The sequence below is a fragment of the Pygocentrus nattereri genome, chromosome 30 (genome assembly GCF_015220715.1).
Source record: "Pygocentrus nattereri isolate fPygNat1 chromosome 30, fPygNat1.pri, whole genome shotgun sequence".
Classification (NCBI taxonomy): Eukaryota; Metazoa; Chordata; class Actinopteri; order Characiformes; family Serrasalmidae; genus Pygocentrus; species Pygocentrus nattereri.
In genome coordinates, this window is record NC_051240.1 from 1,118,516 (window position 1) to 1,136,863 (window position 18,348).

Below are 18,348 nucleotides of genomic sequence, written 5' to 3' on the forward strand. Positions count from 1 at the left end.
ATTGACCTTGCACAACAGAAATCCTCCGTGTGTGTCGTTTTCCTCTCAAATGTGACTGACTGCACATTTATTTCATCATGTCGCTGGACTTTTACTACGGAAGCTTCTAACTGGGTGGTTCTTTATTCTGTCCATATATTCGCCTAAAGCAGCGAGTGGCCAGTCAAGCCCCCGACTGCTGCTCGGACTGGTGAGGCGTGTTTAATGCGGTGTTTAGGTCTGTGTGAGTGAAGCCTTTGGGTTGAACTCTGTAATTTCACATGGATTGGAGGCAAACCTTCTAGACAAACGTGTCATGAGTGCACACAGATGGACACGTTTGTGTGTGCGAAGCTTTCTCTCAAACAGCGTTACAGCCTCCTTGGCACCATTTGCTCGAAAACGGGTTTCAGAAATCGGACGGTTCGACCTGACGCGAAGGTGCTGTTATAAAGGATGCAGAGGAGAAGACCTGCTGAGGAATGAAGCAGTCCAGAGACACCTGCAGCGACTGCTGGGCGAGTACAGGTCTGTTTCGAGCAGCTTACAGAGCGAAGCTGTGAGCGATTCTGAAAGAAGGCTGCTAAACCGAAGACTGGTCGAGCTGTCGTCGGTGGCAGACACGTTTCAGAGCTGTGAGAGGGCGCTGAAGGAGCTGGCAGAGGTGGAGGCTCATCTGCAGAGTAAGCGTCCTCGAATGCGTTGCGGTTTTAGGCAGCCGGTAGGGGTCGCCAATGTGCAATAAGACGCTTGGTGGTAGTGATGCTGTTAGACGTTCTTGCCTTGCCTGTTATTTGCCCTACGCCAGTTTAAAAACTCCTCTCATATGAAATATAAAAGGTACCACAGATGGAGAAACTGAAGACAGGCAGATGATGGAGCTCTTAAGAGACGAACAACATGAAATTGAGAAGAGAATAAAGAAGTTAAATAGAAAAGTGAGTCCTCCCCCCACACACACACTTTTTTGCCATTTGCTGGCGTCTGTAATTAATATAAATGTCACACTGTATAAGCTGTCGCTATATAACTATGATTTCTCAGTTGGTGCAGACACTGGTGCCAAGTGATGCGCAAGATGACAGTAGTGTAATTCTAGAGGTTGCAGCAGGGAGAACTACCGGAGGTGAGCATCTCTCCCACCTGTTCTTTGCCTCTTGATTTTTCAAATATAAATATTCAATTATTATTATTATTATTATTATTTATAGTCTCTGGTTTGCCTCAGGGGACATTTGTCAGCAGTTCACGCGGGAGATATTTGATATGTACCAGGGCTTTGCCAGCTATAAAGATTGGGACTTTGAAGTCTTCAGTTATGCTTCGTCTGATTATGGTACAGTACATGTCTCCTTTTCCTCTTTTTATTCACCCGCAGACCCTGCGGAGTTTTCCTTCTTATAAATTGAATGTAACGTATGAAGCATGTAGGATCACTGTTTTGCAGATTGGTTAACTGGTACCCGCTTTCATTCATCTTAGGAGGTCTTCACCATGCAGCAGTGAGGATTACAGGAGAGGATGTGTATCGCTGGTTGAAGTTTGAGGGTGGAACGCACAGGGTCCAAAGGATACCGGAGGTGGGACTGTCATCCCGCATGCAGCGTATCCATACTGGAACCATGACTGTTATAGTTCTGCCTGACCCTAGTGATGTAAGTATGAATTTGGTCATCTTGGACTACTCGCAACTTAAGACATGCACTACCGTATTACTAGTACTGAAAAAAAAAAACATATTTACGGGTAACCAGAGGAAAATATTTAAAATAATATCCCCTCTTATTCTTGTGTGGTTCTCCTACGCATGTTTAGGTGAGATTTGAGCAATTTTCTCCTGTTTCTATAATTCGGCTCCTGAGATTTTTTCCTCACACCAGCCTTGGCTGAATAATGCTTACATAAGAAAAGGTCTCTTCATTTTCTTCAGTATCTCTTTCTGTATCTCATATCATTCAGCAGTCTGTCAGTGTAGACAGAATTTGTGTCCCGAACGTCTTACGATGAAATGCAGAGTTCTTTTTATTTTCCTGGGTGGGATGTAAGTGTAGATAAGATGCCCGCTGAGAAACTGCTCGAGCAATTTCACAAGTTAACAAAGATGGTCCAAAGCTCAAAGTTTCCTTGGGTTTATATGTCTAAGCATTAGCTTACCTTACATGTTAACAGATATTAGATACATTGGATATCTAACAGGCATTAGAAACAGAATATATAAAAACAAAAACAGTCTAGTTTATTTTACAACATGGGTGGGGAGCTCCGGTGCTGGAGGATTGAATAGTTTCATAGTTTGGTGAGTCAGCTAATCAGTTTTGGTTCAGATTCATTTTTAATTGTGCAGATTTTCACAAGCCCAGTCGTGGAATGCAGGATTAACATTTCATGTGTTGTGATCACCCCTCAAAGGTCGACATAGCCATCGATCCTAAAGACCTGCGAATAGACACATTTAGATCAAGAGGAGCCGGTGGCCAGAGTGTCAACACTACAGACAGTGCTGTCAGGATAGTTCACCTCCCCACAGGTTCGGCCATATGGTTTTAATCATTTGTATTTCTGTAATATGTAATTATAACAGATATCGTTTAGTGATTATTGTGGCATGGCTATGGTGCAGTGTGTTCTTGATCTATTGTAGGCACTGTAGCAGAATGCCAGCAGTCCCGCTCTCAGCTACAGAACCGCGACGCAGCAATGCGTGTCCTCAAAGCACGGCTTTATCAAAACACCTTGGGCCGGCAGGTGGAAGAGAGACACACAGCACGTAAACAGCAGGTGTGTTACAGTTGATTAGAATCAGATTATTTTATGGAGTAAAGTTTGATTCACCAAACTAATGTCCATTATGTTTTAACTACACTTAACAAACTTGGAGCCTTTTTTTGTTTCTGCGTAATTGTCATTGAGATGTAAACAGAGTCATTTTGAGTAGTCCGATGTCTCATGCTCCATTCTTTAAGCTTATCTTAAACCTATGGTAAAACAATGTTGTGGGCATCAGTAGCGCATTCCTAAGCATTCTCTGTAATGACTTGGTGTGGTACTTCTTAGAGGCCTTGCTCCTAGGTGGACCTCATGACGCTGTTTGTACTCGTCATCCATCTTTAGCAGCGCCCTGGCAGTCAGGAGATATGGATACTGGTTAAGTACATAATGGAGGTTATTTACGTAGTTGAAGAGTAGTGAGAAGAGCCAGGTCCCTGAGAATGTTCAGCATGTGCCAAGTCCTTATGTACTCACATTGTATGAAACACACCCTGTGCAAGTATGGGTATGTAAGCATCAAACATCCACCTGGACTAATCTAGACCCTTTCCAACATCTAGTGTGACTTCGTTTGCATACGCTCTCAGTTTGCCATAGTGCAGCAGAAGTACATCCACTTTTAGCACCAGCGTGGTGATTATCCACTATTCACAAACCGCTGTGACATACGTAAACATCCTTAACTCTGCTAGTAATTTGGAGCTTGCTACTAGCTAACTCTACCTGTACTAGCTGCTTGCTTTCAAAATCAACAGCACAAAGCAAATTATTTAGCTCATTATGGAAGTAGAGAGCAGGTGGAAGAGAATCTGGAGAGGTGGAGGTTTGCACTGGAGAGGAGAGGAACGAAGGTCAGTAGAGACAAGACGGAATAAATCAAATCAAATCAAATTTATTTATATAGCGCTTTTTACAACTGATGTTGTCACAAAGCAGCTTTACAAAAATGGGAATCACAGCACAGAGAATCAGACAAAACACTGAACATAATATACAGAATATACAGAACCCCCGTGAGCGCTGAGGCAAGGAAAAACTCCCTCAGAGCTGGAGGAGGAAGAAACCTCGGGAGGACCAAGACTCACATCTAAAGGGGGGACCATCCTACCACTGGTCAGACAACTTATAAGTTAAACATTGAAAAGTCAATTTTACATCCATGCAGTTCTAATATATTCAGGTGTGTATAATCAACAGTGGAAACAATTAGAGTTCATATAGATTTGGATGTGATCTGTAGTGGAGAAGCTGCGTTCCAGAAACTTCCATCAGTCTGGTCAATCAGGGGGACAGGGGGACTTGAGGGTGGGACATCCATCAGTATTGGGCCGGACCGGTGGACAGTCAGTAACTCGGAGGAAGGAAAGATTTAGGAATTAGTTTAGACTGGATTTATGAAGAACAGAAAATGTAAAAAATTATCAGAGTGTGACTAACGACTCCGGCAGGTCTGAATATAACAGCCTAACTAAAGGGAGAGAGCCAGAAGGTAACATAGACACGGAGGCTCCCTGAGACACTGGCATTCACCCACTCCACCGTCCACAAACCTGAGTGACTGCATGTAGTGAGTGACAGCAGCACCAGCATCTCAGTTTACCCACAATTCACTATGTCCATGAACCCCTGGATCTGCAGCCTTATCTAAAGGGAATTAACATTAACTACCAAAAGCTAAACTAAACAAGTAAGTTTTTAGTCTAGACTTAAAGATTGAGACTGTGTCTGAGTCCCGAACATTATCGGGGAGATTATTCCAGAGTTGGGGCGCTTTATAAGAGAAAGCTCTTCCTCCTGCAGAGCTTCTCTGAATTTTGGGAACTACTAGGAAGCCAGCACCCTGTGATCTAAGTAATCGTGGTGGTTCATAATAGGAGATAAGGTCTCTCAGATACTCAGGAGCGAGCCCATGTAGGGCTTTATACGTTAACAGGAGAATTTTATAGTCTATGCGGAATTTGACTGGAAGCCAGTGAAGAGCTGATAGGACTGGACTAATATGGTCAAATTTTCTAGTTTTAGTAAGGACCCTGGCTGCAGCATTTTGAACTAGCTGAAGTTTATTTAAGTTACTGCTAGAACATCCTGACAGTAGCGCATTACAGTAGTCTAGCCTTGACGTAATGAAGGCATGTACTAATTCTTCTGCGTCATGTAAGGATAAAGCATTTCTTAGCTTGGCGATGTTACGGAGATGTAGAAAAGCTGTTTTAGTAACATTAGATATGTGTTTATCAAATGCTAGATCTGAATCTATGATAACGCCAAGATTTTTAGCTGTTGAACCAGGTGTGACTGAGAAGTCGGCCAGATTCAACATTAGGTGTGATAATTTATTTCTAGCAGCTTTAGGGCCTAATAGAAGAACTTCTGTTTTATCACTATTTAATAGAAGAAAGTTGTGTGACATCCATGATTTCACATCTTTTACGCAATCCTCCATTTTCTTTATTCTCTGTTTGTCATCAGGTTTGGCTGATATGAAGAGCTGCGTGTCGTCTGCATAACAATGAAAATTAACATTATGTTTTCTAATAACTTTGCCCAGGGGGAGCATGTATAACGTAAATAATAACGGTCCTAAGATAGAGCCTTGTGGAACTCCATATCTAACCTTTGTATAATTGGAGGGTATATTATTTACCCTCACAAACTGAAAACGATCGGTCAAGTATGATTTGAACCACGATAAGGCAGTTCCAGTTATACCGACCATTTTCTCTAATCTTTCTAGGAGGATATTATGATCTATTGTATCAAAAGCTGCGCTCAGATCAAGAAGTACCAGTAAAGAAACGCAGCCTTGGTCAGCGGCAAGAAGCAGATCATTTGTTATCTTAACTAGAGCTGTCTCAGTGCTATGATGAGGCCTAAATCCAGATTGGAATTTTTCATAGATCTGGTTTCTTTGCAGATAAGAGCCAAGTTGTTGGGCCACGGCCTTTTCTAAAATCTTAGAAATAAATGGTAAATTTGAAATAGGTCTATAGTTAGATAGTACACTAGGATCAAGATTTGGTTTCTTGATCAAAGGTTTAATTACTGCTAGTTTAAAGGCTTTGGGAACATACCCCAGGTTTAATGATGAGTTTACTATTGTTAATAGTGGTTTAATTATGTCTGGTAATACCTGTTTTAATAGTTTTGTGGGAACTGCATCAAGTGTACAGGTTGTGCAGTTTGATGAGGAGATAATTTTCTCCAGTTCTAAATGATGTAGTGGGTTAAAAACTTCCAACCTGACTTCGGTAGCTGGATTTTGTTCTATATCAGCCACACCAGATGACAGACAAGATGTGCTATTTATCTGTTGAACTTTGTCCCGAATATTTTCGATTTTATTATCAAAATAGTCCATAAAAGCATTGCTAGTGTGGATTGCTGGAATCTGAGGATCAGTACCTGCCTGATTTTTAGTCAGTTTAGAAATAACACTAAAGAGAACTCTAGGGTTGTTTTTATTAATCTCGATCTGAGAGGCCAGATACTCTGAGCGGGCTTTATTAATTTCTCTTCTATATTCAACAATACTGTCTTTCCAAGCAGAGTGGAATACTTCCAGTTTGGTTGATCGCCATTTTCGCTCAAAATTTCGTACTAATTGCTTTAAATACATGTGTGTGAATGAGAGGGAGGCAGGTGGAAAGGTGAAGATGCAAGGAGTAGAGGTCGTAAAGGTGGATGACTTCAAATATCTTGGGTCAACCATCCAGAGCAATGGACAGTGTAGAAAAGAGGTGAAGAAGAGGGTGCAGGCAGGATGGAGTGGGTGGAGACGGGTGTCAGGGCTGATGTGTGACAGAAGAATAGCAGCAAGAGTGAAAGGGAAGGTCTACAAGACAGCAGTGCGTCCTGCTATGATGTTTGGTTTGGAGACTGTGGCTCTGTTTAAAAGACAGGAGGCTGAGCTGGAGGTGGCGGAGATGAAGATTAGAAATGAGCAGATCAGAGGGATAGTGAAGGTGGAGCAGTTTGGAGATAAAGCCAGAGAGGCCAGGTTGAGATGGTTTGGACATGTGTTGAGGAGGAATAGTGGATATATTGGGCAAAGAATGTTGGAGATGGAGCTGCCGGGTAGAAGGAGAAGAGGTAGACCTCAGAGAAGGTTTATGGATGTAGTGAAGGTGGACATGGAGATGGTTGGTGTGAAAGTAGAGGAGGCAGTGGATAGGGCAAGATGGAGGCAGATGATCCGCTGTGGCGACCCCTAAAGGGAGCAGCCGAAAGAAGAAGAAGAAGATTATGGAATTTTCAACTGAAGATGATTTGGCTCCACCCATCAAAAAGTGGATAAAATCACACAGCTTGGCCAGCAAGCTGTAAAGCTTGCTGTTGCAGTTGTGAAGCTAGTAAAGTTGGTACTGTCCATCTCCTCAGTATGAAACGTTAAGCAACGCCTGCTCAATATTGTCCAAGGTTTGAGAAACTCTGGAATGAAATGTACAGAGCAAGCTAACAACTTTGAATTAAAGTTGTCAAGGACCCTGTTAAGTGGATGGAAGCTAAAGTTGGCTTCCCATTGGCTAGCTTGTTTTGCGAATTTTCCCTTAAAACTTAAAAAGTGCAGCAATTACATTCTGGCACCTGTAAAAGCTGATTTTAAGATGGAGTGGGACATTCAGTCAAGGTAACTTAAGCCTTATTTAAAAAGATGAACATCACCCATGCCTGCTAACAGTTCGGTTCCTTGGGAAAGGTATGAAAAGTACCAATATCCCTTCACAGCCTGGAATGATAAAGTTTCTGTAAATAGTCCGCCATAGGGGGCAGTCTCAGGTTAGGGAACCAGCCTCGTGACCGGAAGGTCACCGGTTCGATCCCCAGAGCTGACAGCACATGACTGAGGTGTCCTTGAGCAAGACACCTAACCCCCAACTGCTCCCCAGGTGCTGCGGATTGGGCTGCCCACCGCTCCGGGCAAGTGTGCTCACTGCCCCCTAGTGTGTGTGTGCTCACTAGTGTGTATGTGGTGTTTCACTTCATGGATGGGTTAAATGCGGAGGTGAAATTTCCCCATTGTGGGACTAATAAGTGTCTCCTTTATTATTATTATTTCCATTGCTGTTGCTCTGTTGTCGTTGATACCTGGTAGACTAGTGGGCTGGTGTTTGTAAATTTTAGAGGCATAAATATTAATAAGTCAAGACTACGGTGTAACAGTTTAGGATTTTTGAATTGACTCATTTTTCTGCCCTCTTTTTCAAATGCAAGGTTAGTATTTGAAGGAAGAAATAAGTGGTTTTTGTCTTTGTTTACATCCAACAATTGAGTCATGCAGATTTTTTTTAAATAATGGAATTTCTCTCTTCCTCCAATGAACATGCTTCATGTTGAATCTTTCTTTAGGTGGGAACTCGATCACAGTCGGAAAGAATACGGACTTATCATTTCAGCCAGGACAGAGTGACAGACCACCGGATTGGCTATGTTACCCGTGACATAAAGGTGGTTGCTCAAATCAATTGTACTCTGGCCATCAAAGGTTTGAGGCTGTTCTAACTGTGTTTAATACAAATGAACTGGATTTCTTTGTTGGTTTCACATAATGAAGTCTAATAAAGAGTAACCAGCTTTATTTTGAGGAAAGCAAAAGTGAAAATATGGAGATCGTGCTCTCTTGGGAATAATGCCAGTGCATTTTATCCACTTGAGTCAGCCCTTATCAGCACTCAGATCCTTAAAAACCTCTTAGGTGTTCATTTGCTCTCAACAGTAGAATAGAAGAATGTCGAATCTGAGTCTTACAGAAATATACCTACAGTATAGGAATTCTTCCTTAATTGGAAAGAATCTGAATAATTAAAAAAATAAACAAACTTGATGAGCAGTCGGTGTTGTATATTATATTGTTTTCACAAAGCTGTTCATGGAGAGTCGTACAGTTGTCATATTAAACGTCTCGTCTGTCTTTCTTTCAGGAGTTTATGAGTGGTGGTGAGCTGCTGGAGGACCTGGTATTGGAGCTGCAGGAGCATGCAGAGACAGAGGCCCTTCTGGAGTTGGTGAAGAACACCACAGAGTCGGATAATGCAGATGGCGGTCATGCATAGTCGCAAGATACTCTTTGTTTCAGGACTTCAATTGTAGGGAATTCTTTTTCTCTCTATTATGTGGAGACATGGAGTTTAATGACACACCTTTTTTGCACATTTGTGATCGCATTGCACTGATCCTGACTCTCTGGCACTGTGACTGATATCTCACCTGGGTCTCCCACTCAGAAGCTGACAACTGTTGCACATTGCAAGTCTGTCAAAACATCCATTTATGTGTAAGAGTAAGCAAGTACTATTTTTGTCCATAAATTGCCTACGCTTTAAGATTTGGTGGTGAACGTTGGACAAACAGCTGAAAACATATGTTCTGTTTCTGTTCAAATAAAGGATTTGTAACATGAGTATCTTGGTTGTCAAATGTACAGTGTCATGAATCTTATTTGACCTTAACAGGGAATGCTGGAATTTACTGCTCAGTCTGTTTACTTTTCATTTTTAAAAATGCCTGGAAATACTGAAACATTTTGTAAAATGCTCAGGAATACAGTTTGCAACAGAGTGAAAAAACTAATCCTGTTTTTTTATGTCTTTCTCTGCTTCTGGCAGTAGTGTGTTCACATTTTCACAACTTGTAACTCATTATTTAGAAAGTGGAAATTCTATCTCAATGTCACTATTTTAGGAAGGTAATAATATGAAAAATTATTTTGTAAGCAAAATTTTAATTTTAATTTAATAGATTTAAATTTTTACCTTTTGTTATTTTGAGTTGTCATAATAAATGGTATTTTGATAAAACATTGAGTTAATGATATAAATAACTCAAGATCTTGAGTAAACCGTATTCATTTTGCTATGATAATGTCATAAGATCTTGAGAAAACAAGTGACAATAACTCATTCAGTGGGGGGGCGTGAACCCATGGTTGTTTAGGACTAAATTTTACATTTGAAGTAAGTTGTCTTATCTTAAAATAACATTTTAAGAAAATAAATAATTGTTCTGAGATCCCCAGTTAAACTAAACTGAGAAAGTAAAGGTTTTGTTATACGGCTGCCAGAAGCAGAACGAGAAACCAAAAAAACAAGGCATTTTTTTCTCTTGGGTCGCACATGAATAGGCTTTTATATCATGATCATAAAATGGTTCTCTACAAGTTTTTGTGACATTTTAAATGTCAACTTCAAGCACAACATGCCAATAATAACATGATGAAAGGGCACTGTCTCACTGCACATGCCAATACCCACGTATTAAAACTAAAGGCTAGATCTGGGACAGGGGAAAACGAACATGAGTATTTGAGTCTTTATTTAAAAACTGGAGCTGTTTGACTGAACGCAGTGTACTGACTGTGTAGTCTCATCAAAATGCTCAAGACCAGCGTAATTTGTTATTTGATTAGTATGGGTTAGCATGATTATTAATAGAGGGTGTGGAGAGACTATCAGCTCAGTGCACTCACTCACGCACACCCGCTTACACATCGGCAGCTGGCCTATCTTGCACAAACAGCAGGCCTCCTTGCCTGCAAATGCAACCATGTTTCCAACACCACTATGGCAAATAGGCACATGAATAGGAATGTTGAAGATGAATCTTCTTTCCAAGCCTTTTATTTGTGACTGATGAAGTTTAGAATCTTAAAAACTGACTATAAAACAGTGAAAGCTCTGCATTACTTCTTCGTTTCTGACAGTGTTAACTTCTTTATAATATGTCATTTGTGCAGTGGAGTTTTTAAAGTTAACCCATGAGGGAAATTGGGGAAAAACACACTTTCCATGCCACTCTGCAGATTTACACAATAGGTATAAATATTAGAACATAAACAATAGAGAGGAGCCCACACTAAGGATAACATGAAATCATAGAGGAATGTTTAATAACATGACCAAGTCAATTCCTCTTTCCAACTTTAGAAAAATAATTCTCATACACATCACAAACTGGCAAAAATTACAAAATCTAAAAGCTGGACCAAAACCACGAGGCTATAAAAACTAAAAAGGGCTCAATTTTATCCAACAAACATTTCTAAAGTGGAGGGGGACAGCAGTTAAAGAAGTCTGCAATATGTTTTGATACTTAACCTGATATTCCGTGGATATTGCCATCATCTGCTGACAAAAACATTTTAATGGCAGAACCTAGTCTGAGCCATCTGTACATACTGTCAATAATGTTCATCCAAAACTTTATAGAAACAAACTTTGAGGCATTAAGCTCTCAATCGTCCTTCCCTCTTTGTCGAAAGCTCCTGGATTTTCCATTTTCCGTCTTTCTCTTCTTGAACGTGGCCCCTGCGCTGCTCTCATCGCCCAGAGAGGTGATGGTTCGTTCCTTAAATTTGGTCTTGGGTTGCGAGGGCAAGTCGGAGGGAGTGGATGCAGCAACTCCGCTTTCTGTCTGTGGCAGCTGCAAATCTACATTCTCACTGTATACAGAAGCAACAGGCATTAAAGACTAGTGGTGTTTAAATACAATACTGCAGTGTGCGTCTGTCTGCAGTGTTTTTCAACAAGTCTCATGAGTTGACATGCTAAACCTAGAAAAACATTTTTAATATAATGCATAACGATGATTTAAGGTCAAACAAGACAGCACTGTACTTACAAGGGGTCTTCCTCCTCCTGAATCTGCTCCCACTCTCCGTACGGGTTTGTCTTCCTAGGTTTCTTTGCAGGGGTTTCTTTCACTTCTACAGGTAAAGCTGGTTCTGCTCCAGCTCCATCTCCAACTGCACCTTTTTCCTCCTCCTCTGCTTCTTCCTCTGTTTTTGTCTCTTCCTCAGCCTTCTCTTCTAATGGAGCGCTCTCTTCTTTTCTTTTCTGAAGAGAACATTCCATTTTTATTTTAAATTCCACCAGTAATGCAAGGTCAATTTCAGCAGTATGTCTTGTCTAGTCTTGTCACACAACACAGCTATTATCAAAAGTTTGAAAGCACTTGCTGGAAACCTTTTCCATATAACATATTGGACAATGCTTTAAACTTAGTACGGAACATCAGTCATGAGCCCAGGTTTTGGAAGTCTGCCATCCTGTAGAGTCTAGTTCAAACCACAATCTGCTATACCTGCTTCAGCTAATTAACTTCCTCAACTGGAAGCTGGATCAGATGCACTAACGTTAGGAAATGCAGGTTAGAACTAAACTATGCAGGACATTAGATCTCCAGGAGGAGGAACAGTGACCATTGTAATAGAATATTATCAAATATGCATTAAAAAATCTACTAAATCTTACTCAAAATAGCTTCCCCTTTCAGAACAGCTTCAAACTGTTAGAACCGCTTCAATCAGAAGATATCATGGATAATATAGCTGAGCTGAAAACATGATTTGTCTTCCCAGACTTTTGACTCTGAATTTGGGGTTTTAGACTAAAATCCCCCTGCACTGGGTGACCATTAAAAAGATTTCAGCGTTCATCTAAATTTTTAATGCAGTACACTTCTCATTTGCTTGTATGAAAACAATGCCATAATATGAATCATGAAAGACACTGTTAAATCCATCTGTTTTTAAACTATATATGAATACACTTCTAACCAACATACAGCAATATGACAATATCATTATTATGATCAATTACAACACAAACATTTTAAGCTTATTGGTTGTATCATCAGTAATTAAATTAGCCAGAGGCTGCCAAGTTGTAAAGTTTCCCCTATAGTCAGGTGTAAATTTACTGCAGTTTGTATCTTGACAATGCTGTAAACCTGGTGGTTGGTTAGTGTAGTGGGTAGCAGCTCTGCCTTCTATGCTGTTGACTGGGGTTCAATCCCCACCAGGGCAAGCACCCTACACTATACCAATAAGAGTCCTTGGGCAAGACTCCTAACACCACCTTGGCCTACCTGTGTAAAATGATTGTAAGTCGCTCTGGATAAGAGCGTCAGCCAAATACCATAAATGTAAACTGCAAGGTATTACATATAAGTCTTATGACATGTTTGGCATATTGGACACTCCTTTTGATCAGTAGTGCATGAAGAAAAAAAAATTTTAAGGCACAGTGTAAGATAAACATTTATGTCTCTCACCCTGAAACTGATTTTGGGAACACTGGACTGTTTGGTCTCTGTTGGCTCTGCAGCCTCTTTAGGAGCCTCAGAACTGTCCTCTGAGGAGGAGAGGGGTTCTGGCTGAGGTGTAGATATGGCCTCCTGTTCCGTGTTCTCTTCAGATGAACCTCCCTCTTGAGGCGCGTAGTCAGCTGGCTTTTTCCAGCTAGACTCTGTTGGATTCAAATAACATCAAATGTATCTGACTTCTTTTCTGTAGTCTAAACAACTTTGTGTGACAATGAGGTATTTTGTGAGATACCAAGAAGTGCCAATATCATGATGAAGATGACAGTTTTTTTGTTCATTAAGACACAATGTACATGTGCCCTCAAAAGTACAACAGTGGTCCATTTGGGTACCTTAAATAAGTTTCTCAGAGAAAAGCTGCACGTTTGTATCTTTCAATAACAATGTTTCAAAACAAAAATAAAAATGCTGGAATCAAGACAAGGTGTCTGTACAAATTATAATTTTGAATAAACCTTCAATGGAAAATGGTACAATTATGTTCCATAACTAAAGGTACTGGAGATGTGGCCTTGCGGGTGAGACCTGAGTTAAGTATCTTGTTCCTGAGAGTGTACATATTAGTCAATATCAGTTTGTGGCAGTTCTGTTTATATAGTGAATTCCAGATGCGTTAAGTGTGAAAAGCATTGTGGACATGGAACATTAACTTGAAGTACTATGTGTAAATGGATTCACCTCCAGTCTCTGTGTTGTAATAGTAGGTATATCCATCTGGGCTCACAGCTTCTATCCATGCACTGCCTGAAGAAGCCTGCTGAAAACATACAATATACTCTGTGTATACCTTTAATACATTTATTTAATGGTGCTAAATGACAGTACTTACCCCAGTTTGGTCAGGTGAAACATCTTCACCATGAAACTCTTCTGGTTTTTCCCACTGAGACTCTAAAATAAATTCATTCCATTAAATCGTTGGTGTAAAGCAGGGTTCATCTGTTCTGGTGTTGGAGTTCAGCAGTTTGGTAATTTCCCTGCTTAAAAACCCAGACTACACCTGATAATTAACTGATGAGTTGAATGAAATGTGTTTGAACAAGGAAAGTACTAAAATCTGCTGGATTCCGGCCCTCCTGTACCAGAGAGGCTGACGAGTAAATCACATACCAGGGTTGGTCTGACCCACATAATAAATAAAATCTCCAGCAACTATTGTCTTGTACTGGTTGTGATGTACAGTAAAAACACAATTAAAGAGCAGCTGACCTCCAGTCTGTGTATTGTAGTAGTATGTCTGTCCATCATCAGTTGTCCCCTGTACCCAGGCATCTGATTCACTGCTGTGGCTGGTTTCTATAGTAACTTCAACCGCAGCTTTTTTAGGTTTTGTCCGAGTCCGAACAGGAGCTTCTGAGGCACCTACATAAGATCCAGCAGATATGAATTTCTTATGACAATTCAAACAACTCATTTTTACACTGCTAATGTTAGCATTAATGTCAGCATTCTTAGTGTGATAGAAGTGTTCCTTCTTTAAAGTAACCTGAAATCAATATATATCTTTTTATTTTGTCAGTTCAATTCACTGGTCATGTTGTGATTCCGAACCTATAACTCAGAATCTATAAAAGACAAGATTCTTGTTTTCATGTAATATTTGATGAATAATGTGAATTACTTATCGAGCTACGAAACTGTCTTCTGAATTGTCATTACATTACTATGCACCAGCAGGCGAAGAAAATAATATTAACGATAGCATCATGTTCAACCTCTTTTAATGCTCCTTTACAGCTAATGTGTAATATCTGATCAGGTCGTTATTTTAAGTCACACTCCAAAACTAGCTTATGATTTTATTGCACCTGTCCAAACATTTCCTGCTTTCCTTTAACTTGCCGAAGTCTGTTCAAAAGTGCCCAAACAATATCTGAGCATATACAGTAAAGCTGCAAACAAGTATGGTTCTGTAAGAGACTATTCGATTTACATAAATTATTCATTCATGCGCTGCAATGAATGCATTATTCATAACCTGTAAAAACTTTGGAAATGCAGCCTCTGTGGATTTTTCCTATATGGTTGTACTACTTAATACCACTCACAGAGTATTATTGTTACCTGGCTAGTTCAAAACATTCACAAGTGACATTTAATGATAACCTGTGCATCACAGTAACTAACATGGGTGACATGAGTGCTCACAAAATTGCAAATTTGTAGAAAAGATTATGAATAGCTGAAAAGGCATTGAAACTGCAGTCACATGTGATGCTTACAATACAACAGTGATTACTTTTTCCTGTTAATGGCTAAAGTTACAGGCAAAGTTACCTGATTCTCCTTGTAGTCTTTTCATGTCTTCTTGGTATGCTTTCATGGCTGCCTCTTCCATTGCTGCAAACTCCTTGGACATCTTTTCTTCTTTCTTGGCTTTTTCAATGCTCTTCTTTTTAATCTGTAATGAAACATGTGAGGGAGGGGTGTGAGTCCAATAGCAGAGGGTTCATCACAGCGACCCTCTTATCTCTACGCAAATGCAACACAGGCCATAAGCCAAATTACATGAACTTATTTTGGCAAATTGCAGTTTTCACCCCTTAAGCCTAGCTGCCCCTGCTGGTCATAAAGTAAAGAGCAGGAGCCATCATTTCATTTGCTTTCTTCATTTTGTGGCTATTCACCTTATTAACACAGACCTACATGAATTCTGTGTTGGTCAAAGCTGTCGATACATGTTTACACTGCCAGTGGCAGCTAGTGCTTTTTAAAAACATTTACCTCGTCGATTTTGGCGGTGACATTTTGTTTGTGATTCTTGCCCCTCTCGTGAAATTCAATACTCTATCAAGATGAGACAGTGAAGAAACATGACCAAGATCAAACACAATAAAAACAAGCTGAATTATTTGTTGAAGTATTGGGACAGTGGACTGTTACTCACAGGCTTGTTGTCTGCAATCCAGCACTTGCAATACTGGCAGAATTTCCTGGGTTGGGATTTCCAGTAGTCTGCCCTTCATTACACACAAGCGAAAAACGGAAGAAAAGGACGGTCAGATTATTTGCCCTGTTCTTGCAAAATCATCTGAATGACAATAAACAGAGATGTACAAGGAAACCCTGCACTAACAGACGAAAAACATAGGCTACAGGACCAAACGTGCTAATGCTATCCTCCTCAACTGAATAATGTTACTGACCTGGATTTGAATACAAAGTAGTGGGGAAATAAAGACAGTGGGGAAAGAAGACAGTGGGGAAAGAAGACAGTGGGGAAAGAAGACAGTGGGGAAATGGAGACAGTGGGGAAATGGAGACAGTGGGGAAATTAAGACAGTGGGGAAATTAAGACAGTGGGGAAATGGAGACAGTGGGGAAATGGAGACAGTGGGGAAAGAAGACAGTGGGGAAATGGAGACAGTGGAAATGAAGACAGTGGGGAAATGGAGACAGTGGAAATGAAGACAGTGGGGAAATGGAGACAGTGGAAATGAAGACAGTGGGGAAATGAAGACAGTGGAAATGAAGACAGTGGGGAAATGGAGACAGTGGAAATGAAGACAGTGGGGAAACGAAGACGGTGGGGAAACGAAGACGGTGGGGAAACGAAGACAGTGGGGAAACTGAAGACATTGGGGAAACTGAAGACAGTGGGGAAACTGAAGACAGTGGGGAAACAAGACAGTGGGGAAACAAGACAGTGGGGAAACAAGACAGTGGGGGAAAAGAAGACAGTGGGGAAACGAAGACGGTGGGGAAACGAAGACGGTGGGGAAACTGAAGACAGTGGGGAAACTGAAGACAGTGGGGAAACAAGACAGTGGGGGAAAAGAAGACAGTGGGGAAACGAAGACGGTGGGGAAACGAAGACGGTGGGGAAACGAAGACGGTGGGGAAACTGAAGACAGTGGGGAAACTGAAGACAGTGGGGAAACTGAAGACAGTGGGGAAACAAGACAGTGGGGAAACAAGACAGTGGGGAAACGAAGACGGTGGGGAAACAAAGACGGTGGGGAAACTGAAGACGGTGGGGAAACTGAAGACGGTGGGGAAACTGAAGACAGTGGGGAAACAAGACAGTGGGGAAACAAGACAGTGGGGAAACTGAAGACAGTGGGGAAACTGAAGACAGTGGGGGAAAAGAAGACAGTGGGGAAAAGAAGACGGTGGGGAAAAGAAGACGGTGGGGAAACGAAGACGGTGGGGAAACTGAAGACGGTGGGGAAACTGAAGACAGTGGGGAAACTGAAGACGGTGGGGAAAAGAAGACGGTGGGGAAACGAAGACGGTGGGGAAACGAAGACGGTGGGGAAACTGAAGACGGTGGGGAAAAGAAGACAGTGGGGAAACAAGACAGTGGGGAAACAAGACAGTGGGGAAAAGAAGACAGTGGGGAAACTGAAGACGGTGGGGAAAATGAAGACAGTGGGGAAAAGAAGACAGTGGGGAAAAGAAGACAGTGGGGAAACTGAAGACGGTGGGGAAAAGAAGACAGTGGGGAAACAAGACAGTGGGGAAAAGAAGACAGTGGGGAAAAGAAGACAGTGGGGAAACTGAAGACGGTGGGGAAAATGAAGACAGTGGGGAAACTGAAGACAGTGGGGAAATAAAGACAGTGGGGAAATAAAGACAGTGGGGAAACTGAAGACAGTGGGGAAAAGAAGACGGTGGGGAAAAGAAGACATTGGGGAAACTGAAGACAGTGGGGAAAAGAAGACAGTGGGGAAACTGAAGACAGTGGGGAAAAGAAGACGGTGGGGAAAATGAAGACAGTGGGGAAACTGAAGACAGTGGGGAAATAAAGACAGTGGGGAAACTGAAGACAGTGGGGAAAAGAAGACATTGGGGAAACTGAAGACAGTGGGGAAAAGAAGACGGTGGGGAAAATGAAGACAGTGGGGAAATAAAGACAGTGGGGAAAAGAAGACAGTGGGGAAACTGAAGACAGCGGGGAAAAGAAGACAGTGGGGAAACTGAAGACAGTGGGGAAAAGAAGACAGTGGGGAAACTGAAGACAGTGGGAAATGAAGACGGTGGGGAAACTGAAGACAGCGGGAAATGAAGACGGTGGGGAAACTGAAGACAGTGGGGAAAGAAGACAGTCACCACCACAAGTGTCCAATTCACAGTACACACAGCTAGCTAGGCTAGCTAGGTTAGCTAACGTTAGCTGCCCCAGCTAAAGCTTAAAGTTAGAGAAAGTATCACTTTTTAAGAACCTGAGGAGAAACGATGACACCAGTTCTAACCTACATGCAAAGTAAGCACTTACATTTTGAGTGGCTTCGGGTTATCCTTGGCGACACTAGCTAACTGAGCTACACGCTAACCAGCTACATAGCTGAAAACATCCACATCTGGCGCACAAGTGTGACGCTGTGGTTGGGCGACAGACACGCGGGAGAGGGCGCTGCTGCCAGAAGCGGGTTAAACAGCAGCGCTCGGTCAGTTTAGGACAGACCGGCTGTTTCATCACACAGAGCCAAGCTCAATCACACAGAACCCCGCTGCGTGGGGACGAGGCGAGCGCTCGGACGTCAGGCTATAAAGCCACAG

General features: G+C 41.6%; 2 protein-coding genes across 5 annotated transcripts; one reads left to right on the forward strand and one right to left on the reverse strand.

Annotated features, from left to right (window-relative positions):
- Positions 1-11: 11 nt before the first annotated feature.
- On the forward strand, positions 12-9,148 carry mtrf1 (mitochondrial translational release factor 1). Its single transcript, XM_017712933.1, has 9 exons — positions 12-662; positions 820-917; positions 1,024-1,105; positions 1,208-1,315; positions 1,462-1,634; positions 2,389-2,506; positions 2,621-2,757; positions 8,095-8,193; positions 8,667-9,148. The coding sequence occupies exons 1-9, from the start codon at positions 296-298 to the stop codon at positions 8,796-8,798; spliced, it is 1,314 nt and encodes a 437-aa protein (XP_017568422.1). The 5' UTR covers positions 12-295; the 3' UTR covers positions 8,799-9,148.
- Positions 9,149-10,343: 1,195 nt separating this feature from the next.
- Positions 10,344-18,269, reverse strand: wbp4 (WW domain binding protein 4). Of its 4 annotated transcripts, none has more exons than XM_017712934.2 (10): positions 18,065-18,260; positions 15,734-15,806; positions 15,571-15,633; positions 15,124-15,247; positions 14,056-14,208; positions 13,676-13,737; positions 13,525-13,603; positions 12,796-12,989; positions 11,362-11,576; positions 10,344-11,182 (listed from the first exon to the last, which is right to left on the reverse strand). In XM_017712934.2, coding segments are annotated over exons 1-10 (1,173 nt in total). In that variant the 5' UTR covers positions 18,067-18,260; the 3' UTR covers positions 10,344-10,974. The 4 variants fall into 4 exon arrangements, with proteins under 4 accessions (XP_017568423.1, XP_017568424.1, XP_017568425.1 ...); XM_017712935.2 differs by having other exon boundaries at positions 13,525-13,600; positions 18,065-18,257; XM_017712936.2 differs by lacking the exon at positions 14,056-14,208 and having other exon boundaries at positions 18,065-18,269.
- Positions 18,270-18,348: the final 79 nt, after the last annotated feature.

Excerpts from the sequence above, each read along its gene's own strand:
- mtrf1 (XM_017712933.1), top strand. The coding sequence starts at position 296 with ATGAGTGCACACAGATGGACACGTTTGTGTGTGCGAAGCTTTCTCTCA. Across the intron at positions 1,635-2,388 it reads TTCTGCCTGACCCTAGTGAT|GTCGACATAGCCATCGATCC; the intron begins GTAAGTATGAAT and ends CACCCCTCAAAG. Across the intron at positions 2,758-8,094 it reads ACACAGCACGTAAACAGCAG|GTGGGAACTCGATCACAGTC; the intron begins GTGTGTTACAGT and ends ATCTTTCTTTAG.
- wbp4 (XM_017712934.2), bottom strand. Across the intron at positions 13,738-14,055 it reads CTACAATACACAGACTGGAG|AGTCTCAGTGGGAAAAACCA; the intron begins GTCAGCTGCTCT and ends AATTTATTTTAG. Across the intron at positions 13,604-13,675 it reads TTTCACCTGACCAAACTGGG|CAGGCTTCTTCAGGCAGTGC; the intron begins GTAAGTACTGTC and ends GTATGTTTTCAG.